The 26,584-nt window shown below is 43.6% G+C and overlaps 1 protein-coding gene across 3 annotated transcripts in view; it reads right to left on the reverse strand.

Moving 5' to 3' along the window:
• CARS1 (cysteinyl-tRNA synthetase 1) overlaps nt 1–26,377 on the reverse strand; it is a 58,119-nt gene extending 31,742 nt beyond the window's left edge. The window contains exons 1-12 of one of the 3 annotated variants that reach the window (XM_075567658.1): nt 26,223–26,338; nt 21,795–22,040; nt 19,202–19,293; nt 17,640–17,728; nt 17,093–17,189; nt 15,499–15,597; nt 12,334–12,483; nt 11,642–11,782; nt 8,753–8,841; nt 7,794–7,915; nt 7,357–7,469; nt 6,165–6,293 (exon numbers count right to left, since the gene is read on the reverse strand). In XM_075567658.1, coding sequence (XP_075423773.1) covers nt 6,165–6,293; nt 7,357–7,469; nt 7,794–7,915; nt 8,753–8,841; nt 11,642–11,782; nt 12,334–12,483; nt 15,499–15,597; nt 17,093–17,189; nt 17,640–17,728; nt 19,202–19,293; nt 21,795–22,040; nt 26,223–26,244 — 1,389 coding nt within the window. In that variant the 5' untranslated portion in view covers nt 26,245–26,338. Of the gene's footprint in view, nt 1–6,164; nt 6,294–7,356; nt 7,470–7,793; nt 7,916–8,752; nt 8,842–11,641; nt 11,783–12,333; nt 12,484–15,498; nt 15,598–17,092; nt 17,190–17,639; nt 17,729–19,201; nt 19,294–20,551; nt 20,571–21,794; nt 22,041–26,222 lie in introns of those variants that run through there. The other 2 variants (XM_075567660.1, XM_075567659.1) reach the window with 2 other exon arrangements.
• Between the last annotated feature and the right edge of the window lie 207 nt (nt 26,378–26,584).

Here is a 26,584-nt window from a genome sequence, read left to right on the forward strand (position 1 = left end):
GGGCTTATATCATTATACTCCTTCACTGGCACAGTGGCTTATATCATTATACTCCTTCACTGGCACAGGGGCTTATATCATTATACTCCTTCACTGGCACAGGGGCTTATATCATTATACTCCTTCACTGGCACAGGGGCTTATATCATTATACTCCTTCACTGGCACAGGGGCTTATATCATTATACTCCTTCACTGGCACAGGGGCTTATATCATTATACTCCTTCACTGGCACAGGGCTTATATCATTATACTCCTTCACTGGCACAGGGGCTTATATCATTATACTCCTTCACTGGCACAGGGGCTTATATCATTATACTCCTTCACTGGCACAGGGGCTTATATCATTATACTCCTTCACTGGCACAGGGGCTTATATCATTATACTCCTTCACTGGCACAGGGCTTATATCATTATACTCCTTCACTGGCACAGGGCTTATATCATTATACTCCTTCACTGGCACAGGGGCTTATATCATTATACTCCTTCACTGGCACAGGGGCTTATATCATTATACTCCTTCACTGGCACAGGGGCTTATATCATTATACTCCTTCACTGGCACAGGGGCTTATATCATTATACTCCTTCACTGGCACAGGGGCTTATATCATTATACTCCTTCACTGGCACAGGGGCTTATATCATTATACTCCTTCACTGGCACAGGGGCTTATATCATTATACTCCTTCACTGGCACAGGGGCTTATATCATTATACTCCTTCACTGGCACAGGGGCTTATATCATTATACTCCTTCACTGGCACAGGGGCTTATATCATTATACTCCTTCACTGGCACAGGGGCTTATATCATTATACTCCTTCACTGGCACAGGGGCTTATATCATTATACTCCTTCACTGGCACAGGGGCTTATATCATTATACTCCTTCACTGGCACAGGGGCTTATATCATTATACTCCTTCACTGGCACAGGGGCTTATATCATTATACTCCTTCACTGGCACAGGGGCTTATATCATTATACTCCTTCACTGGCACAGGGGCTTATATCATTATACTCCTTCACTGGCACAGGGGCTTATATCATTATACTCCTTCACTGGCACAGGGGCTTATATCATTATACTCCTTCACTGGCACAGGGGCTTATATCATTATACTCCTTCACTGGCACAGGGGCTTATATCATTATACTCCTTCACTGGCACAGGGGCTTATATCATTATACTCCTTCACTGGCACAGGGGCTTATATCATTATACTCCTTCACTGGCACAGGGGCTTATATCATTATACTCCTTCACTGGCACAGGGGCTTATATCATTATACTCCTTCACTGGCACAGGGGCTTATATCATTATACTCCTTCACTGGCACAGGGGCTTATATCATTATACTCCTTCACTGGCACAGGGGCTTATATCATTATACTCCTTCACTGGCACAGGGCTTATATCATTATACTCCTTCACTGGCACAGGGGCTTATATCATTATACTCCTTCACTGGCACAGGGCTTATATCATTATACTCCTTCACTGGCACAGGGGCTTATATCATTATACTCCTTCACTGGCACAGGGGCTTATATCATTATACTCCTTCACTGGCACAGGGGCTTATATCATTATACTCCTTCACTGGCACAGGGGCTTATATCATTATACTCCTTCACTGGCACAGGGGCTTATATCATTATACTCCTTCACTGGCACAGGGGCTTATATCATTATACTCCTTCACTGGCACAGGGGCTTATATCATTATACTCCTTCACTGGCACAGGGGCTTATATCATTATACTCCTTCACTGGCACAGGGGCTTATATCATTATACTCCTTCACTGGCACAGGGGCTTATATCATTATACTCCTTCACTGGCACAGGGGCTTATATCATTATACTCCTTCACTGGCACAGGGGCTTATATCATTATACTCCTTCACTGGCACAGGGGCTTATATCATTATACTCCTTCACTGGCACAGGGGCTTATATCATTATACTCCTTCACTGGCACAGGGGCTTATATCATTATACTCCTTCACTGGCACAGAGGCTTATATCATTATACTCCTTCACTGGCACAGGGGCTTATATCATTATACTCCTTCACTGGCACAGGGGCTTATATCATTATACTCCTTCACTGGCACAGAGGCTTATATCATTATACTCCTTCACTGGCACAGAGGCTTATATCATTATACTCCTTCACTGGCACAGGGGCTTATATCATTATACTCCTTCACTGGCACAGGGGCTTATATCATTATACTCCTTCACTGGCACAGGGGCTTATATCATTATACTCCTTCACTGGCACAGGGGCTTATATCATTATACTCCTTCACTGGCACAGGGGCGTATATCATTATACTCCTTCACTGGCACAGGGGCTTATATCATTATACTCCTTCACTGGCACAGGGGCGTATATCATTATACTCCTTCACTGGCACAGGGGCTTATATCATTATACTCCTTCACTGGCACAGGGGCTTATATCATTATACTCCTTCACTGGCACAGGGGCTTATATCATTATACTCCTTCACTGGCACAGGGGCTTATATCATTATACTCCTTCACTGGCACAGGGGCTTATATCACTATACTCCTTCACTGGCACAGGGGCTTATATCATTATACTCCTTCACTGGCACAGGGGCTTATATCATTATACTCCTTCACTGGCACAGGGCTTATATCATTATACTCCTTCACTGGCACAGGGGCTTATATCATTATACTCCTTCACTGGCACAGGGGCTTATATCATTATACTCCTTCACTGGCACAGGGGCTTATATCATTATACTCCTTCACTGGCACAGGGGCTTATATCATTATACTCCTTCACTGGCACAGGGGCTTATATCATTATACTCCTTCACTGGCACAGGGCTTATATCATTATACTCCTTCACTGGCACAGGGGCTTATATCATTATACTCCTTCACTGGCACAGGGGCTTATATCATTATACTCCTTCACTGGCACAGGGGCTTATATCATTATACTCCTTCACTGGCACAGGGGCTTATATCATTATACTCCTTCACTGGCACAGGGGCTTATATCATTATACTCCTTCACTGGCACAGGGGCTTATATCATTATACTCCTTCACTGGCACAGGGGCTTATATCATTATACTCCTTCACTGGCACAGGGGCTTATATCATTATACTCCTTCACTGGCACAGGGGCTTATATCATTATACTCCTTCACTGGCACAGGGGCTTATATCATTATACTCCTTCACTGGCACAGAGGCTTATATCATTATACTCCTTCACTGGCACAGGGGCTTATATCATTATACTCCTTCACTGGCACAGGGGCTTATATCATTATACTCCTTCACTGGCACAGAGGCTTATATCATTATACTCCTTCACTGGCACAGAGGCTTATATCATTATACTCCTTCACTGGCACAGAGGCTTATATCATTATACTCCTTCACTGGCACAGGGGCTTATATCATTATACTCCTTCACTGGCACAGGGGCTTATATCATTATACTCCTTCACTGGCACAGAGGCTTATATCATTATACTCCTTCACTGGCACAGAGGCTTATATCATTATACTCCTTCACTGGCACAGGGGCTTATATCATTATACTCCTTCACTGGCACAGGGGCTTATATCATTATACTCCTTCACTGGCACAGGGGCTTATATCATTATACTCCTTCACTGGCACAGGGGCTTATATCATTATACTCCTTCACTGGCACAGGGGCGTATATCATTATACTCCTTCACTGGCACAGGGGCTTATATCATTATACTCCTTCACTGGCACAGGGGCTTATATCATTATACTCCTTCACTGGCACAGGGGCTTATATCATTATACTCCTTCACTGGCACAGGGGCTTATATCATTATACTCCTTCACTGGCACAGGGGCTTATATCATTATACTCCTTCACTGGCACAGGGCTTATATCATTATACTCCTTCACTGGCACAGGGGCTTATATCACTATACTCCTTCACTGGCACAGGGGCTTATATCACTATACTCCTTCACTGGCACAGAGGCTTATATCATTATACTCCTTCACTGGCACAGAGGCTTATATCATTATACTCCTTCACTGGCACAGGGGCTTATATCATTATACTCCTTCACTGGCACAGGGGCTTATATCATTATACTCCTTCACTGGCACAGGGGCTTATATCATTATACTCCTTCACTGGCACAGGGGCTTATATCATTATACTCCTTCACTGGCACAGGGGCTTATATCATTATACTCCTTCACTGGCAGGCTATCATATCCTCTGGCCAGGGCTTATATCATTATACTCCTTCACTGGCACAGAGGCTTATATCATTATACTCCTTCACTGGCACAGGGGCTTATATCATTATACTCCTTCACTGGCACAGGGGCTTATATCATTATACTCCTTCACTGGCACAGAGGCTTATATCATTATACTCCTTCACTGGCACAGGGGCTTATATCATTATACTCCTTCACTGGCACAGGGGCTTATATCATTATACTCCTTCACTGGCACAGGGGCGTATATCATTATACTCCTTCACTGGCACAGGGGCTTATATCATTATACTCCTTCACTGGCACAGGGGCGTATATCATTATACTCCTTCACTGGCACAGGGGCTTATATCATTATACTCCTTCACTGGCACAGGGGCTTATATCATTATACTCCTTCACTGGCACAGGGGCTTATATCATTATACTCCTTCACTGGCACAGAGGCTTATATCATTATACTCCTTCACTGGCACAGGGGCTTATATCACTATACTCCTTCACTGGCACAGGGGCTTATATCACTATACTCCTTCACTGGCACAGGGGCTTATATCACTATACTCCTTCACTGGCACAGAGGCTTATATCATTATACTCCTTCACTGGCACAGAGGCTTATATCATTATACTCCTTCACTGGCACAGGGGCTTATATCATTATACTCCTTCACTGGCACAGGGGCTTATATCATTATACTCCTTCACTGGCACAGGGGCTTATATCATTATACTCCTTCACTGGCACAGGGGCTTATATCATTATACTCCTTCACTGGCACAGGGGCTTATATCATTATACTCCTTCACTGGCACAGGGGCTTATATCATTATACTCCTTCACTGGCACAGGGGCTTATATCATTATACTCCTTCACTGGCACAGGGGCTTATATCATTATACTCCTTCACTGGCACAGGGGCTTATATCATTATACTCCTTCACTGGCACAGGGGCTTATATCATTATACTCCTTCACTGGCACAGGGGCTTATATCATTATACTCCTTCACTGGCACAGGGGCTTATATCATTATACTCCTTCACTGGCACAGGGGCTTATATCATTATACTCCTTCACTGGCACAGAGGCTTATATCATTATACTCCTTCACTGGCACAGGGGCTTATATCATTATACTCCTTCACTGGCACAGGGGCTTATATCATTATACTCCTTCACTGGCACAGGGGCTTATATCATTATACTCCTTCACTGGCACAGGGGCTTATATCATTATACTCCTTCACTGGCACAGGGGCTTATATCACTATACTCCTTCACTGGCACAGGGGCTTATATCACTATACTCCTTCACTGGCACAGGGGCTTATATCACTATACTCCTTCACTGGCACAGGGGCTTATATCATTATACTCCTTCACTGGCACAGGGGCTTATATCATTATACTCCTTCACTGGCACAGGGGCTTATATCATTATACTCCTTCACTGGCACAGGGGCTTATATCATTATACTCCTTCACTGGCACAGAGGCTTATATCATTATACTCCTTCACTGGCACAGAGGCTTATATCATTATACTCCTTCACTGGCACAGGGGCTTATATCATTATACTCCTTCACTGGCACAGGGGCTTATATCATTATACTCCTTCACTGGCACAGGGGCTTATATCATTATACTCCTTCACTGGCACAGGGGCTTATATCATTATACTCCTTCACTGGCACAGGGGCTTATATCATTATACTCCTTCACTGGCACAGGGGCTTATATCATTATACTCCTTCACTGGCACAGGGGCCCCAAACATTGCTGCAAAGTTTAATATAAATAAAAGAGGGGGGGGGGTGGAAACTAGCGCTGATTTAAATCAAATGATCCCTTAGATGTCAATCATACCTCAGACTGAGCCAACTCATTGTCATGATGGGGAAACCGGAGATCGAAGCCGCCACCATGAATATCCATGGAGTCTCCCAGAATTGACCCTGCCATCGCAGAACATTCAATGTGCCAACCAGGGCGTCCCTTTACAAGAAAAGTGCAAACACTTCTTTATCAAGAGAAGTCCGTACAATTAGACAAATACATGAATACAACTGGTATTTGTGAAGCAAGAGAGGTCGGAGAGGAGCACGTATGCAAGACTTGGTCAATCTGCCACAGGAGCTTGAAAGACGATTGATCCACAATATGTCGTTTATAGCAGGACGCCGGCGCTCGTGGACTTCAAAAGTCTTCATTGGTTGACAGTGGTCAACGTTTCGGTCTCACCTTTGGACCTCTTTCAGGGCGAAAGGACCATCTTTGTCTTGACAAAGCACCAAAAAGGTGGGACCGAAACGTGGACCATTGTAACCAAAAGATTTGTGAAGCAATTCCAGATCCTCCAACATTTTGCACTTACAAAATATGTACCACTGTTGTTTCTCTACTCTTGCTGGATAGAGGTAATGCCAAGGAATCCCCCATACCTACGCTGCTCACACACATGAACGCACGTTTAATAGGTACAGCTGGACCCAAAAATATATAGTATATCTGCTAATAGGTAAAGCTTAAGGGTGTGGTCCAGTGATTTGTTTACTTGGGTGCAGTCAGAAGCTAGTCATTCGTGCATTCACAGCTCACACACAGGGTCCTCTCTCTGACGTCACACGCTAGAGATACAGATTATGGGCATGGACATAAAAAGTAGCACATAAAATGCCTCACATTTAACTTTCTCCCTTTTCAAGGGCTGGTCTACAGCCACCAAACCCATGTAAAAAAAGCACCGAGCCAGCAACCTATTCAAGGAAATCCATTTCAACCCTTTGGACTCAGCAGTTTTCCGAAGCTTTGTGAAGCTGGAAGCAGGATGGAAACCACAAACAATGAGATGATCGTGAACAAAAAGTGTAAATAAAAACCATTTAATGATAAAGAAGGACAGATATAGAATAACTATTAGATCTCCCAGCTTTGGGAAATAACTGAACTGACCACGTCAGAATAACGTGAAACAAACGATTAAAGATGCAAATATATATCCTTCATACAAAACTAAAACTGATATCTCTCAATCGGAAAACCCATTTGCTTCTCTTACCTTTCCCCACGGGGATTCCCAGGATGGCTCACCAGGTTTCGATGCTTTCCACAAAGCAAAATCATTTGGGGAATGCTTCTCACTTAAACGATCAGCGGAGATGCTCAGGTCTCCTGCAATGAGAGCAAGGTAAACAGAACGTGGAAAACCAGTAAGTGACAAGACCACGGGTCAAAGAAATGACCACGATGTTCTGCCAATGTGCAGGATAAAGTCTAGTATCCATATTTAATCATGGAAGTACAAATCTTTTACTGGACCAACAAAGACATTTTTTAATATAGATGCAACAATGTCTACAAAACCTTAGAAACCTCACAGGTCCCTACTTCATGGAACTGATCTTCTGCTCTAAACTGTAGACTACACACTAAGGTGCAATTGCTCTACAAGTAATGGGAATTTTGTTACAGATGTTCCCAATTAACATTAATTACCTTCCCCCTCCTGAAGAGCTTTTTGATCTCCAACGGCTTCTGGAACTAATTTGGCATAGTAGTGTTTGTCACTGGCATGAAATTTAGCCGTGTTAAAGTAGACGGATCCATTGGACACATACCTGGAAAACAAAATATTTTTAACAAGCGAGTGTCTGGTTAAAAAAAAATATAACAGAGGTTTTGGTAATTATAGACCATGTACTATATTTATATCGTGTATTGTATTTTCTTCTCTGATAGTAATTTGTTACTGTGTTGTTCGCCAGAAGGTGGCCTTATTATTGAAATTAAAATAGACACCTTCCCCAAACACCATTCTGTATTGCAATGTGTCACTATCCTTTTCCCCAACCCCATGGTTGCCGTCTGTACCCTGTATCCACCTCCTCCTTTTTACTGGGAAAGAATTCTCAATACAAAATAAAGTTTACACTGTCACTTCTCCCTCTCCAAATTGGTGATGATCCAGGCTATAGTTACTCATACAAGGTATGTTAGAAACATTTTTATTGAACTAAGGATGTATGGATTTGCACAGCTGTGTCCCTCCCACAATCCCACACTGCATAAGCTCCATCTTGAAATCACCAACGTACATGTCTTATTTATTGGATTACAGTGGCTGGCCGCCACATTATTGAGTTGCCTGGCACTCTTTCTGAGTTCTTCAATTTAGACCACGTGAGTTAACCGTTGCCGTGCAAATATGAGCTCGCAATGCTAAAAAGCTGATGAGATAAAACACCGTAGAGTGATTTGTACCTAAAGATTCTGCATATATGTATTTACATATAGGGAATGAGGGAACCTATATGAAAGGATTGCAAGAACTTGCATACTTGGTAGAGCGAGCTGTACAGCCGGGGCTGGTTGAACCATTGCTTCGTAAATCAGCTCATCCCGGAATATTCAACAATTATACACATCTACAAACCCAATAAAAGAAGGCATCTTACCCGTAACCGTTAGCCACAATTTTTTGCACAAATTCCACAATTGCTGGCACATATTCACTAACCCGGGTGAGCACGTCGGGTGGGAGAACCTGCACAGAATAACAAAGTCACAACACTATGTCCAGGTGACACAAATACATTGCTTCTTAGGCCGCGTTTATAGTCCCGGCTACGGCGAAGCGACCGCGTGACGACATCCGTCGCCGCTGTAATAGTGATTTCTGCTTATAGTGGAAGAGACAAGAGAGGGCGACCGGGGGGGCCTGGCCGTGAACGCTTCGCCCTCATTGGCTGAACCGTTCCCGTGCCGCTGACGTCACGCTGTGATCGCCGGAAAAATAAATTTCCATTGACTTTAGCGATTTCTGTCGCTGTGTCGCGCGCACTATAGGCGCACGCGACGGGTTATATAAAGTTGTTTTGCCGCGGCGCACCATCGGCGGGACTACAAGCGCGGCCTTACGGTCTGCATAATGGCAATGCCGGCAGTTCTAATAAACATGAATTCGCCTCTTTAAAATCCCTGTGCGCTTGTATTGATTTTCTAAATCAACTGAGAATGATGTCAGACCCACTGCTATTACTCTCTAATACTCGCTATTACTCTCTAATACTCGCTATTACTCTCTAATACTCGCTATTACTCTCTAATTCTCTCTAAATACCGGTAGAAAGAAAGGGAAGGACCCTGCTGGTCATTGTTGGCAATGTAAGAGAACGATGCAAACAATGAACACTGCAGTACTAGTGTTACTATGGGAGGGTGGAAGGGTACGGAAATCAGCAGCTTTTTGCAGGAGAAGTTAAACATGTTTAACCCCACACATGCCATGCCCCTCTATAAATTACATTACTAACAATGTTTGGCGACTGAGGGCACGGCTGCACCAAGCGCAAACTTATCGGAACATCTTTAGGAGAATGTTCAGAGCACGACGAGCTCTATTAAAGATGCTGTGAAATATCTCACTTTTATGGAGCTGAAACCTTCCTCAGCAAAGAGAAGACCGCTTCACAGAATAGTGGCTAAAGTGTTAATAAAATGTAACAAAAAAAGAAAAAAAAAAGATGCTCAGAGCACAAAAGATCAGCTCTCTGCCCATCATCATCATCATCTTCTTTCTCCCCCATGTCATCATCTCTCCCCCCCCCATCATCAGTTTTCTCCCCCTTCTTAGGGTGACAAGATTTTCTAAAGTAAAAACCGGGACACTTCCATTCCCCTTTATTTTGCTTTCCTCCCTCTCTCCAATGCTCTCTCTTGTCCCCCCCATCCTCTCTCTCGCCCTCCCATCCTCTCTCTCTCGCCCCCCCCATTCTCTCTCTCTCTCTCTCTCGCCCCCCCCATCCTCCCTCTCTCTCTCGCCCCCCCATCCTCTCGCTCTCTCGTCCCCCCATCCTCTCCCTCTCTCTTCCCACCCTCTCCCTCTCTCGTCCCCCCACCCTCTTCCTCTCTCGTCCCCCCCACCCTCTCCCTCTCTCGTCCCCCCCACCCTCTCCCTCTCTCATCCCCCCCACCCTCTCCCTCTCTCGTCCCCCCACCCTCTTCCTCTCTCTCGTCCCCCCCACCCTCTCCCTCTCTCGTCCCCCCCACCCTCTCCCTCTCTCGTCCCCCCCACCCTCTCCCTCTCTCTCATCCCCCCCACCCTCTCCCTCTCTCTCGTCCCCCCCATCCTCTCCCTCTCTCGCCCCCCCATCCTCTCCCTCACCCCCCCATATACACACACACACACACACACATACACACACCATATAAAAACATCCACGTTATATACACAACACACATGCATGAAACACACATAGGCATTACAAATACACACACACACACGCCGACACACGTACCAACGCCGACCGACACACACACACACACTTACCGACACACAGACACACTTACCAACATATAAAACTCCCCACTAAATATACAACACACACATGCATGCATGAAACACACATATGCATTACAAATACACACTTACCAACACAAACTTATAAACACAGACAGACACCCTAACACAGACACACTCACACACACACATTTACCAACACCGACACACACCTTAGACATACACAGAAACACACAGAAACACACACCTCAGACATACACAGAAACACACACCTCAGACATACACAGAAACACACAGAAACACACACCTCAGACATACACAGAAACACATAGAAACACACAGAAACACACACCTCAGACATACACAGAAACACACAGAAACACAAAGAAACACACACCTCAGACATACACAGACACACACACAGAAACACACACCTCAGACATACACAGACACACACAGAAACACACACCTCAGACATACACAGACACACACACCTCAGACACACACAGACACACACAGACACACACAGACACACACAGACACACACAGAAACACACAGACACACACAGACACACACAGACACACACAGACACACACAGACACAGAACCGGGAGATCTAGAGAGAAGCAGCTATGAAGAGCTCTGCAGCGCCACCTGCTGCCCAAAAGCTGCAGTGGTTAAGCAGCCAGAAAGCTCTCCTCCCTCCTCCTACTGGCTACAGCAGTTCTAATGTGATCCGCCCCGAGCACCGCAGCCGGCGTCCGCCTCTGATCTACTCCCACCTCCGCTCTCCTCCCACCCGCCCAAGCCTGTCTATCTGAAGACAGATAGGTCGCTGACAGGGGGGAGGAGAGCACCCCCCCCCCCCCCAAGAGCTACCCCGGGGCTATAGCTACGCCCTTGCTGGTATAACAGAGGGAAACTGACCACTTGCTTTACTTCTCCGGCCATGGTCAGGTGAAGCCATGATCTCTCAGAACAGTAACCCATGGACCCGATCCGTTCCATATCAAAGTGTGTGCCGGGTGTGCAGAACTACACTTACGTTGAGAGAATCCATGTCTGTATGATAATCTCCTTCCCAGTGTTTTGGAAGTTGTGAAAAAATGGAATTGTCCATCACTTGAGCCCCGTGCTTGGTATCCAGCCATTCAGACAGCAAATCCGCCGCTTCTTCCAGTAAGATCTAAACACATACTTCTCGTGTTAACGAATGTATCACAGTCTCCCCAACCATTCTTATTTTATCTCATAGAGCCATTAGTATAACCTACAAGGGAGTGGTCATACAGTATATGAACCCCGAAGAGCTACAGTAAATACACAAATGATCGATAAAAACGAAAGACCATATTAACCAACTGGCTCGGCCCCGAAGACACCTTCTGGTCCACTCAAAAGAATGGTCTTTCAAAACACGAAGGGGTCTTCTGGATAGCAACGCTTAGTAAATATGATCCAAGATGTCATACTTTGGCTGGCTGGTAGTAGCAATGGTAAGGCAGCTGCTTCTCAAACTGGTGAACTCCATTCACGTACCAGTGTCCTTTTGTTGCGACTGGATTAAATTGAAATAGTGCCTATTGGGGCAATATATCACATGGAAACCCCCCCGTTTACTTCAATAAAAGCTTGTGTGTCAAAGTGCTCTATCGGCACTATCGCAGTTTCATGGATAACCCGCGCCCCCCCCCCCATTGTGTCTATAGGAGAATCTTTACAGATACTCTAGCTGACCTGCGCGTGTTTCTGGATTTCCTCATCACGCCCAGTTTGACTCAATGATTCTTCAAGAGGTCGGACGGCCGCCGTCACTGCGCTCAGAATCTTTTCCAGCATCTGCTTCTTATCTGGGTCGGTCGTCTCGTTTGTTTTCTCTGCAAAAGGCTGCGATAAGGAACCAATAATATAAGTAAACAAATGAAGTCAGCTGTGCCGGAGATTTGGATTGTAGAAGCGATACTCCATGCCCTCAGTACTAGCGATTGCCACATTTTTTAGTCAAAATCCAAATCCACCACTTTGTAACATTCCTCGTACGTTTGTTAGAATTAAGAAAGAAAAACAAGCCCCACCTTTTAGAAAATTATAATATTTTCAAAATTGCATAAAAAAAGGAGGAGAATATTCAGAGGAAGAAAAAATATTACATGTGGTTTTGTAAATATTTATGGATTTTCCAATCATATCTTTCTATATCTATCTATCTATCTATCTATCTATCTATATATATATATATATATATATATATATATATATATCTATATCTCCCCAAGAAAAACATTTGACCAACTATACTCAATATATAATTCAATGGACACACACTAGTTTTTGATCAGTTCTTAGGATATGTACTTCCAATAAGATATACAACTTTCAGAGAATCATGTTCAGGTACATATGCATGTACGTACGCACGTACATACGTCTTTATATAGCACCATCCAGGTACATAATGATTTCCAATTCGTGACATAATAGAACAAAACAGAGATGATAGACAGCACTCAATCAATCAGTATAAACAGTCATGCGCAGGGTGCACAAGGAACACAGGGGGACCCAAATTCCCCAGAAAACTATAGTCAAAAATTAACTAGAGTTCCAGCACTCACTGACTAAGGGAAAAATGATCAAACTCGGGTATATGCCAAAAAAGTAAATAATTTAATGCAAGCACAAGATAATATAACTAAACTTGGAGTGATGATGGCACAAGCAGGTAAATAACGGACCCTACAAACAAGGTGGTAAGGGTAAAGGGACACAGGGACAGGGAGTGGGGTAGACAACAGACAAGGAGAGTGGGGGGAGGTTTACAAAAGTGATGGGGGGGTAATAGGAGGGGCAACATTTCGGGGAGAGACCCCTTCCTCAGGCCCGTTCCCTCATGTCCGTATGGACCATAAGTAACTTCCCTTGACCCTGTCACCCTGACTATCAGAGCAGCACCCAGTAATCAAATCACAAGTATAATCAAAACACAATGAAAGCTCAAAAGGGCAAAGTCCAGAGTACCCTTCCCTAGCCAATTCCAATCTGGCTTCCGCCCCAAACACTCCATCGCAACTACCCTCCTAAAAAAGTTTGCAATGAAATCCAGTGTGGAATGGAACTGGGACAACTCACTGGTGCAATATTCCTAGATTTTGCAAAGGCTTTTGATACTGTTGAGCATGTTACCTTGCTAAATAAACTTCAGTGCTTTGGAATAGGGAAACATGCGTTAAACAGGTTTTACTCATACCTATCAGGTAGATCCCAACGTGTCCATCTCAAGCTCTAACTCCAACCCCTTGGATATCACCTGCGGTGTCCCGCAAGGCTCTGTTCTGGAGCCCCTACTCTTCTCAGTGTTCATCAATGACCTACCTACAGCTTCTAAGGAGCGTCAATACACATGTATGCGGAAGACACAATCTTAAAGCACACAGCCCTCGCCTCTCTGACCCTGAACACATACTTCAATCTGACTTTGAGACTTGAACACTGGATTTCCCAAAATAAACTGTTTTTAAACACTGACACGACTAACAATGGTATTTGGGACCAAGGCTAAATTTATAAAGCTACTAATGAAAGATCTTCAGATCAGAACCAATCTAATACCATCCCAGCCCCTGTAACTAGTTTTAAATACCTTGGCATATGGTTTGACTCCAATTTAACATTTGGGTTGCACAATGACACCCTGACATTCAAAACCTATGCCAAACTAGGTGTACTTTATAAAAACAAATCCTCCCTAAGCCCGCTGATCAGAAAGCGCATCGCACAGCAGATGCTAATGTCAATTATAGACTATGGGGACATAGTAAATAGTACAGCACCCCAAACTCAGCTTAGAACACTAAACACCGTCTACAATTCAATATGCCGCTTTGTCCTCCAACGTAACTACAACACACATCACTGAAATACTCCAAGAAATAGATTGGTCATCACTTGAGTTTAGGCGCAAAGTTCATCTCTCCCGTCTTGCCTTCAGATTCTTTCTGGGCAAGCTACACCCATATCTAAACAAGCTCAGCACCCCTACCACATGCAGCACATACGACCAGAGATCTGACTCCAAAAGACTGTTCACTGTCCCAACGTTCAACAATGTATCCGTACGCTCCTTCTCTTACCGTGCACCCCAAAACTGGAACAATCTAACAAAGACTCTCACAGACGCCACCAGTAGAAGTTCTTTCAAAACTAAAGCTGCATCACATTTTAATCTTGTCTGTAACGGTTACATACGCCTAAAACATATATTATCTGCAACTGTGCATGCAATGCTTCCTATATAATGTATAACCCTGTTCATTTAATGTAATCATGTATTTGTCATCGTAACTCTGTGCCCAGGACATACTTGAAAACGAGAGGTAGCTCTCTATGTATTACTTCCTGGTACAAAACATTTTATAAATGAATAAATAAATATGCTTAGTGTTTTAAGATGGAGCTTAAAGGTGGAGAGTGAGGGTCCGAGTTGGATATTGAGGGGAAGGACATTACAAACATGTGGGGCAGTCAGTGAGAAAGGTTTTAGACACAAAAGGGGTAGAGAGAAGACATCTTTGAGCAGGATGCAAGAGTCGGGATGGTGTATAGTGAGAAATTATGGCTGAGATGTAAGGAGCAGAAGAGTGGATAGCATTAAAAAAAATTACGTGATAAGGGATTTAATAGGAAGCCAGGAGAGGGATTTCAGCACGAGAGACACCGAGACAGATTTAGGAGAAAGCAGAGTGATTCTAGCAGCAGCGTTGAATATAGATTGAAGGGGACACAGGTGAGAGGCAGGAAGATCAATTACCAATGTAATTAGCTTTATTTTACAGGGAAAGTACAACAGGCAGGTCTAACTCACCACAGTTACTCACTAGTATTGAAGGAATGAAACATACATACCGTTAAAGCCGTTTTTACATCATTAAGTAGGAAAGCGGCCTGGGGTTTGCTTTCTTTGTATTGTTGAAACAAATGGTTTTGTCTCGCCCGCTTTATAATCTAAACGTTAAGATAAAACATTTGCGGGAATATTGCAGGAGACATATATTGCGTACTGACAGAATACAGTATTTTAAACAGGTAACTTTTTTCCCTAATCTTACATTGTTGATCATTTTTGCTGGTTCCTTTTTGGATGCGAATATGAAATATTTTTTCGTGCTTTAAAATTTAGAACACTGCCCAAACACATGACCTGAACACCTCATTTGAAAGTGTGATTAATTACGCCTTTTACACTGTTTCTCCCTAACGATCTCAAAATGTAAAGACAATTTTAGCTGTAAGAATTGTGAGTGTATTGCTTGCTATTTATTTTCCCAGAATCCCTTGCTCAAGTAAGGGCAGTGAAAATGTAAGCTTCATCTGCTATGTTGGTCTATTCCACTTTCAACATCTTATATTTATTTTTTGGGGCGGTCGAGGAGGCAACACAACACAAAAAGCCTCAGTGCTACATCCAACATGACAAATTATACAGTTAAAGACTTATCCGTCTGTCTGTCTTCTCATGAGTAAGGGTCATTTAGTTAAACTCTGACCAAAGCGTTATGAGCCTGCAGCCGTGTCACGGCATGACCAGTATGCAGCCACGACACGGCATGACCAGTATACAGCCGTGTCACGGCATGACCAGCCTGCAGCCACGTCACGGCATGACCAGTATGCAGCCACGACACGGCATGACCAGTATGCAGCCACGTCACGGCATGACCAGTATGCAGCCACGTCATGGCATGACCAGTATGCAGCCACGTCACAGCATGACCAGTATGCAGCCGTGTCACGGCATGTCCCCATTCCAGGTCCTAACACTATACCTGTGAAAACTGCAACGGGGACAAGCCGTGGCGGGGCTGCAGGCTTATAACGCTTTGGCCAAAGAGTTTAATTAAATGACCCTTACTCATGAGAAGACAGATGAGTATTTAACCATATAATTTGTCCTATTGGACGTAGCATGGGGGATTTTTGTCTATTCTTGTATACATTTGGTCACACCCAGTGGTACTTTTTTGACACATATATATGGTGCGGTAGGTTCAGAGCTTGCAGGGATGGCGTGTGACTATTATTGTAATTTATTTATAATGCGCCAGCATATCACAGTCCAATGTGGTGCGAAGACCACAATAAGAAAATCCTAACATTAACATGGAGAGGTAGTCCTCCACACTGGTCCCTTTTGGTGAGATATGGTTGGTATTCTGCACCAACACTGCCATTGGATCCAATGAAAACTCCGTGATATTCTGGGTTATAGCTGGAAATGTTGCGCTATCAGCAGGAACGAGGCTGGGAATCTCTGTACACCGGGACAGTAGGTAAAGTGGGACTTGTTCCATGGATCTTACAATATAATGTGGAACGATGAACTTTCAGCCGGTAAGAAAAACAAAGAGGGGATCGCAATTTTACCAAACCGCAATGTTACTGCCACGTTTTGCACTCTTGTATCTTTATGAGAACCAACGCGCTTGCACGGGCATCTTACCTTGTCATCGATATCGGTGATATTCATGCAGTAAAACACATCATACTTAAAATAGTCCTTTAACACTCTCCTCAGGATGTCAAAAGAAATATATGACCTAAAATAAAATGAAAAACAAATATAGAGGAATCGGGATTTCGGCTTTAATTTAAATAAATGCTTAACCCTGTGACTACCGGGGGGGGGGGGGCGCGGCACCAGACTGTTCATGGTGATCCCCACAGTGGTCACATGATCGCGCCGTCAAGGATGATGCGGTCGGAAGAGGAGTCCTCTTCGATTTCTCTGCCGGCCAGATTGCATTCAGCGCTCCCCAGGAGACGAAAACGCAATCTGTCCTGGAGAAGGAGCTGAAAACCCATGACTTCATCACCCCGTCACAGGGCCCTGGATTGCCAGATCTATGCAGGTGGTGGCCAAGTCATGGGACACTCAAAGGGTTAAGGTCACATGATCGGTACACCAATACAAACATATCAAACAAATGTACTTCCATAGCAAATACAACATCGCTAAAAAGACAAAACCATATGATCAGCAAACATACCTGGCATGTCCCATGTGAGAAGCATCATATACAGTTGGTCCACAGCAATACCACGTAACCTTTTTACCATCTTGGGGCACAAACACCTCCTATAGCAAGAATAGAAATAACAATAATGTACAATGGTGCAGTGTTCATATGCTTAAACATTCTGCACTTTATGCATCGCTTCGAGCTCGTGCATTCTGAAAGATGGTCGCCATGCTCACAAAACAAACGTTTTTTTTTTTTTTAAAGATCAGACATCTGTAAGTATTTGTTTTTATAAAAGGCATCAATCCTCCACATTTGCAGTTTGCACAATCTATAGGATAATAATGCAATATAAAAGATGTATCAACGTTATTGCACTAAATGGCACGCTCCAGTGGGGTGAAAAAAAAAGTGGACGCTTCGACCGTCTCTCGCGCGGCCGATTCAAAACAATGGTGCGCTGTGTATGTGCGACTGCAACATGCAGACGAGAGTAATAGCGTGGGCTGCATGGTAATGCACCTAGTCTAGTATGAAAACCTTTTCTTTTTAGAAAACAATAGATGTTATAGGCGAGCAAAAAAATATTTAATTTACACTCCCTCCAGTATTCAATATTTTGGAGATTTAAATGCCGCTGACAATTATTTCAAAGAACAGTCTGAAAAGTCAATAAGGAGTAGTTATTGGCATAGCAAGACAGCATCACATCGCAAGAGCAAATGTGTTATAAGAAATGGATCACCACGCCACGGACGAAGCAAAGTGCGAAACGTACGTCGGGTCACAGCCGAGAGCAGGTGCATCGTGCAGCACGGAGTCTCTGGCATCTCGCCACATGTAGACACCATCTTTCTGTATTTTGATCCGGGACTGTGGACACACACCTTTACAGAGGACTTTCCAGCAGACTGTCTGGTGACTTCGAGCTTTCCGTCTACCATATACTTATATTCCCAATGGGATCTTTGTGCCCATTCTGCTGGTTTTGAGTGATATCATGGTCTCTCTTTATGCACTTTAACATTATTATGGTTAGATATTTATGCCACATTTGTACCCGGGTACTAGTATTATCTCCGGTGAGGATCCTTTTGGTTTCCCGCATGGATGACTCATTATTTACAGCACTAATTATATATGATTAAACAGAAAAAACAGCCGTGAATATATAAATATATGTTTTGCATTTTCTGTTGGGCCAAATCAAATCCCTAGCAGCACGCTTCCAGAGGGCACCACTACCAGGGTGTGATTAATGTATTTAGCCAATCCACCTGTAACTGCTTATTGAGCAGCTTGTGGGAGGCTAGTCCCCCCCTTCCAGGTATATAATCTCCCAATAAGATCCCTGTACACTCACTTTCCATTTTACAAGTAGTGAGTGTCTCAAGACTTGCCTACATGTAAGTATCATGACTGGTATATACCAATTTTAGTGTGAAAAACTGCACTTAAGCTGCCTACACAACTAGTATGAAATGAGCAGGCGCCAACCTCAAACCCCCATAGCAGGGTGCCCGTGTAAGAGCGCCGGTGTACAGGAGCACAGAATTAGGACGTTTTGGCGTCCCCATTATATACTACACCTTGTTGCGAGTGAGGCTGTTGTATAGGCGAAGTTTGGGTTGTTCTCGTGCTTCTGGTGAGGACCACTGAGGCTGTGTACGCCTCCCCTTACCTGAAAGAGAAAAGTAACATGACATTTAGGCATATTTAGTTTGCCGTTGGTTCCCAGTAAATCATATTTACTGAGCGGGCGTAAAGCGCTTTGCATGGGTCCCCTTGAATGGGCCGTAAAGTGACAGAAGGGGTCTGATGCCGCTCGTACGGGCCGGGATGTTGGGGCAATTAAAACAGAGAAGCAAGAAAATGAAATCCAGATTTGTTTCAGAATGATGCCATTTCGTTTTTTCTTCACCTTGCTATGACAAATAGTTATTTTCTGACGCAGGGGGCTTCCAATTTAAAGAGTTCTGGGATTTATTTTCATCATATTTTTCATTTGGGACTGAACTTTTATTTCCCCGACTGTTTGAGTCAGAGCGAGAATTGGGTATTGTTGTGTGTACAATATACAGGAGTCAATAAATATAACCTTTTTGCACATAGGAGCGCCTGTCCTGTTCTCCTTTTTCTGTATCGTTTTGGACAGTATGTACCCTCCCTTTATTCTTGATTTTGTCTTGTGCGTGCTCTGTTTCTGAAATATATATATACTTTACAGTGGAGGGTTTTTGTCACTTTTTTTACCCACCATAACTTAACTAACTGTGGTGAAACCTATCCTTGCTTCAGTTTGCAGAGCCAGTGTAACCAACCCCACACTGAGGAGACCCATTAAACTCGAAACAGCTGTCTGTGGGTGAGTTTGCTGGCTGTGCATCTTAACCCTGGTGGTGCTCAAAGCTGTGACCATGCAGCAAGCTTAAGCCTATTGGGAACTATGTTAATGGTTTTGAAGCAAAAGGTGGCATGGTGTGCTCATTTGCATGTAATTTCCCAGAATCCCTTGCTGCAGTGGAAGCACTGTGTGCTGGGGGATAATGGTGAAAGGCGGGTTGCAGACCTCTCTAAGACAGGCATAAGGGGAATACAGTAATATTTCCATTTGCTATATGCTTTGCTGTGGAGGGTTTTTGTCACTTTTTTTTACCCACCATAACATACATACATAGCGCTCAACCCCGTTATAACGCGACCCGTTACAACGCGAATCCGCTTATAACGCGATGCAAGGGTGGCTCCCAATTCTCGAATTTATGAATACTTTACAACACGATTATTGGTATCTTAAATACTTTATTGTACAATGCATACAACTGTACATTATTTCTAATGCGATCCGCTTATAACGCGATGTGAGTCTTTGGACCCCAGGCACAGCGTTATAAGGGGGCTGAGCTGTATATATATCCATAAACTCACCCAACACTTACCTTTATAAAAACATATGTATATGGTATTACCAACACACAGCAAAAACTGTGTCCAAGTTTTAAACAAAAAAAAACCCCACATTTTATTAGGCCTAGGGAGGACAGTTGGGATTTGAAGGTGGAATTGTCAGTTGAAGAGAGAGTTAGACATAAGACTCATAGAGAGAGATGTATACATTGACATGAATGTAAAGAGATAGTAACACATTGTTTAAACGTGCCAAGTTGTGCTACTGTAACTTTTCTTCCTGCCTCTCCTTGGGAATTATGGCAAAGGTGTACCCTACATATATGTATATTAATTAATATCAGCATATTGTACAGGTGTAGAATCAAGCTTCTAAACATATCTCAGTCTCTCCACTGGAACCCACAAATGTTTCAATATTTCTTTCTAAAAATCACATTTAAAATGTAATTTTTTTCTGAATATGTTACCAGGCAGGAGAGTTAACCAGATACAATTTTAAAAGCTTTTAAAATCATGTTCCATGGTTCTAGCAAGTCTTCAAATTATTGGTCTGTTTGTTCATTTATTTCTGCTCCTACATCACTGTATATTAAAGTTGCACCCATCAAATCACAGCTTCTAATACTGAAAAATTGTTTTTTTGGGTAATACACAAACACAGCATAACAAGACCTGAACGAGAACTAGTTGAGAACTGCAACCCTTGTGCGATCTTATGTACAAGAAGATGTAATATAGTCATTTCTGTATAACAAAAATGCTATTGTTATCCCCTACATGGCCCCTACTCAAATCTGCGCTGCCGTTATTGCCCCTTCGTGGGTATAAAAGAATATTTTCTAAATGTGTTTTCTCCAATAAAAAACACAAAAAAAAAAGTCGAAATTAAACAAATATTACAGTTTTAGGGGCTTATTCAAGAAAGTCTGTTTCAGGTTACAATCCGGCGCTAACTGCCATTGACAAACAGCAGGGAAAGTCACATCGGGCGTGTTAACCTGCAGATGGCCTTAGTGAATAACCCCCGCTAAGGACCAAAGAGCAAAAATATTTCTCATGTTAATGTTCTTCAATAGAGACAATTGTTAGAAACGTAAAGTGGAATGATTTGCATCATATGGTGTTGAACTATCCTAACATTAAGACTCTACGGACAGCTTGTTTATTTAGCTACATAAAATACACCTCCTAAAAGCAGCAATTCATCTGCTTTTGGGGTTTATTAGCACTAGGACACCCACGCACTGGCATGCTCACAAATGGATTACTCACATGATTGCAATTTATTTGCGTCCACCGTCACACGGGCGCCAGCAGAAACTGCCTCTATGTGCTTGTACCACCGAACCACGTGGAAGTAATGGTCTGGGGGAGGTCTCGCCAGCTGCCTGAACACCTCGACATCGGCCTGAGACAATGTGTACCCCTGGACGTAACTACGAGTGCTGAGAAACTCGTTCAAGGCGCTCGCTCTGGCTTGCTCTTCACTAATGCTCATTATAGAACGGTAGCTCAGAGCTGCAAGAGAGAGGCATATGACATTTAATGAATTGTATGGTGAAAAGATATTGCACAAAGCAAACTGCACGAGTATGAGATAGAGATAGAGATAGAGAGATACACACACACACACACACACACACACACACACACACACGTCTACTATGTAAATAGAGAGCCCTTGAGAGTGTGTGTGGCCCAGCATGTTTTTCCAGCTGGCTCTTAAGAGCGAAATAAATATATATATATATATATATATACACACACACACACGATTATATATAATGTATGTGTGTATACGCACACACAAAAATAACATGCTTCATGCAAAATAACTGCACACTACTATAAACAATTAAGAGAATGTTTCATTGATGAAGGGTCTTGAAAGTAAATTATAACTAACTGCATGTTTCATCTTCAGATGACAGATATTTTTCTCACTGTTCCCCATTGGCCATACAAGGTAATGTGTCATCAGCTACAGTACGCAGAGTCGACAGCGTCATTATACCTCGGAGCGACGATCCTCTCTATTTTCCCCTGCGGACTTTCCGTGACACTCCTTCAAAACAAAAGAACTAGAAAGATTGAAGAGTAGTTCTCACTATAGCCAGAAAAACGCCTCACTCAACATTAGAAACTCGTTGACGCCTCCAGGTCAACAAACTGGTATTTTAACTAAAGCTAGCATTTCTCTGACAATTCCGGTTTAATCGGGGGGAAAATGTCTGAAAGAGAAACTGATGCTCGATTCTAGTATAAACTGGATGGAGTTAAAAGATCCTCCCTATTAGTGGAATGTATTACCGAAAACAGGGCAGGGCAACATCGCTAAATTGTTGTAGCTTAAGTTTACACATCATTTAGCTGCCATTTTCCTGTATGTATTTAAGATGGCCATGCTTGCCAGCGAGCCAATCAGTGACGGGGATATCACTATGATGAGTGACATTCTCCTCACCTATTGGCTGCCGGAACCTGTTCTTGCATCACTGCGATAGCTACACAAGCCTGTGCCAATTGGTTTCCAAACTCATATCTATTTGGCTCATGAAGTAATATTAATTAATAGGGTACACAGAGAGCAAAGCCAAGTAACAATTTGATTTTGGCTTTGAGGAACCACGGGCAACCTCATCATGAAAGATTAAGGGGAAATGAATGTTTACCATGTAAATAACAACATTTAACAAAAATACTCATTTGTGTTGCCTAATGTAACTTACTACAGATCAGCTACTTCTATTGAGAGACGTGGCATAGCAAGAAATATACAACATTCAGCTGAATAACAGGGTTCGGAGGTCAGTGCTCAGAAAACGATGCAAGCAACACATTCCGAAAGCCAGTATCAGCAATCAATCAAACGACTCACAACCACAATACAGTTCCCTTGTAACAAGACAACGAAGTGTTCAACCAACTGAGAAACATTTAAAAGTCCATAGTGAGAATGACCACGACTGTCTCATCGCTCTTAAAACAGCCGTGCTCGTTATATAATCAACTGGCGTCTTTAGATAAATATGGAGTCCTGGCAGATGTTCATTTCCTCAAACCCACCTACGGTACATACATATACACACACCTCTGTTAAGCCAACATGCTAGGCATCTAACACCCAAGGTAGGGTATTTTAAACCCGTCCTTATTTATGAAACTACATGTAAAGCAGCCATATCTCCCCGCCCCCCCCCCTTACTTGTACTTTTGTTTGTTTAATGATCACAGCGGCAACAGCAGCGGAAACAGCGGCGGCGGCGGCAACGGCGGCGGCAGCGGCAACAGCAGCGGCAACAGCAACAGCAGCCTCACCCCCCCATTAAAAAAAAAAAAGAAGCGAGATGGGGGGGGGGGACTTACTTAGACGAGCAGCACTCCTCCGTCAGCGTTGCGGCGGCATAACGTCACGTTGCCATGGCTTTATGACGCCGTTATGCTGCTGGAGGCAGACACACACACACTCTGCCGGTCCGGGGACTCTGCGTTCCCTCCTCCTGTTGGCACCGGGTTCCAACTTCTAAATGGAGAGGGGAGCTGGGGCCCCGCGCTCCGTCCAACAGTCGGGTGAAAGTTGGATCCCGGCGCCGAGCGGAGGGAGAGGAGGAAACACTGTGAGCGGAGACTTGGGAGGGCTTTCATTTCCTCTGGCCACTTCCTTTTTGCGTGATATCCCATGGGTTTAAGAGTGTGCACAGGCACAGCCCTTCTCTCCCCTCAACTAAGAACAGGGGGGGCTAACGGGGCAGAAAACTCATTTGTCAATAATTTACAGAGAAACAAAATACGCCAAAGTTAGAATGGCTACATTTGTTTAAGGAAACCAATTAAATTGTTAACAAAATAAGTTTGTTTTTTTGCTTCTATATGTAGTAGAATGCGGATTGACTCTGATTCTGTTAAATTGTTTACAAAAGGTGGTGTTTGAACATATAGCTGCAAATAAGCCGTGGGAGGGGTAAATCCTAGCCCTGCAGAACTAACAATGTAAGCGGTGCAGCAAGAGACAAAGGGGGTTATTCATTAAATTAAATAAATAGCATTTATTAAATTACTGTAGATCGGCGCACTACGCACAAAAATGCCCTTTTAACCTCTTCAGTGCCCCAATGACGTACAGTGTGCATCAAGAAATGTATGACGTACACATTACATCTTTGCTAGTTCTTTAGGGGCTGTACCAGATCGGCGCTCCATGGCCCAATGACCCATCGCTCCAAAGAGCTATTACGTGATCAGGAAGTGCCGGAGGATCCGTAGCTACGAAGGCGGCACTAATGAGCTTATGTCAATGTTCCCCGATTGGTACTATCGCAGCCAAGTTAACATCCAAAACACTATACTAATAACCAGTGGTTGACAAATCACCAAAAAATCTACTCGCCACCTAGTACCAAACGTGTGCTGCTTAGGCCAATATTTACTCGCCCGGGGGTTAAATCCACTCGCCCGGGGCGAGCAAATGTATAGGTTTGTCGAACACTGCTAATAACTACTGAAAGCACTGCTGCAGAAGGATGGCAAATGTGCTGTATACAAGTTGTAAGGGCATTCCATAGCTAGGGAAACACAGGAACAACGATTAATAGCAGGCTACACCCTTCAGAAGCGTCAGCTGGCTTTGATTTATCATATAATTTATAACACTAGAATTACCCAAGAACACCGATTGTTGGAGAAAAAGCAGAAGGATAAGTAAACAAACAGAAGGGCCGGTTTGTGCTGTTTTAGGAGAAACAGAGGGACGAGTAATACATGTCACTGCCAATATGATATCTGACAGATATGGTACTGTATGCATGCAATTAAATGTAGTTGAAATAGGTTCAACTGTATAACAAGGAAGACAGCCGTAGTCTTGTTTTATAATCTACAATAATACAACTGGTAAAAACAGCAGGAAAATTGGTATAAAAAAAAACTGAGGTGGGTGGGTGGGTGAACCGGAGCAAATAACGTAAATTCTAATCTACCTACAGGTGATATGATTAGGATTTTTAAGAGTGTGTGTGGGGGGTGGGGGCCTTTTAAAATTCTGTGGGTGCCAATGTAGGACGGGTGAGAACGACACTCTTATTGCGAGGCGATGCATTTGTTTAATAGGCAATTATGATTTTAAAGGGACTTCCTAATTTATTTATTTTTTGGACATTTAAGAAGATGGTCCCATGATCCTTTGTCCAGGTGATCCTCTGTTCAGGAAGTCAATGGTAACGATGGGAAGAGGATGATCCAAGCAAAGTCAGCGGGGGCAATCTGGAAAAGACTGATTTCTTATTTTTGGATGATATAATAAACATCTAAGCCGTTTAACTCTGCCTTTACAGAGGAGGATTTTGTAAAAAAAAAATCTTAACGTCATTTTATTTGCAGTTTTCAATGGGATTCAGAAAATAAACAAAGGAGGATTTTAAGCAAGTAATAGAATGATTTTGTTTTTATACAATAACTCTATAGAAGTCTATGCTGTGTGTGTGAGGTCAATTTTACATTTAAAGAGGGCGAGCCTATGCAACTCTATGGCAACAGACATATGTAAAAATGAAAGTGGGTTTGATTAGGATGCCCCTACAGTATCCATAGGATTAAGTGATGTGACAGTGGGTGCCAGCCCACAATGACAGGGGTGCTGCCACATGCAGGTAGTCAGGCACAGACACAGTGCCATGCACACAGGGGGACTCCCCCCATACTCACTGTGCTCCCCAGCAGCTGCCATCCTGATCCTTTCCCTGCAGATTCTGATGCAACCATCAACCTCACGTGTCCGGAAGCGGCAGCCAGGCTCACTTCCGGTACACACGGTAACTAGGCAACCAGAGCGGCACCGCTAACAGGAGAGGGGGAGAGGGGGAGAGGGAGGATGGGGGCGAGAGAGGGAGGATGGGGGAGAGGGAGGGAGGATGGGGGAGAGGGAGGGAGGATGGGGGAGAGGAAGGAGAGAGGGAGGATGGGAGAGAGGGAGGATGGGGGAGAGGGAGGAGAGAGGGAGGATGGAGGAGAGAGGGAGGATGGGGAGAGAGGGAGGATGGGGGAGAGAGGGAGGATGGGGGAGAGAG

The sequence above is a fragment of the Ascaphus truei genome, chromosome 12, assembly GCF_040206685.1.
Source record: "Ascaphus truei isolate aAscTru1 chromosome 12, aAscTru1.hap1, whole genome shotgun sequence".
NCBI classification, from domain to species: domain Eukaryota; kingdom Metazoa; phylum Chordata; class Amphibia; order Anura; family Ascaphidae; genus Ascaphus; species Ascaphus truei.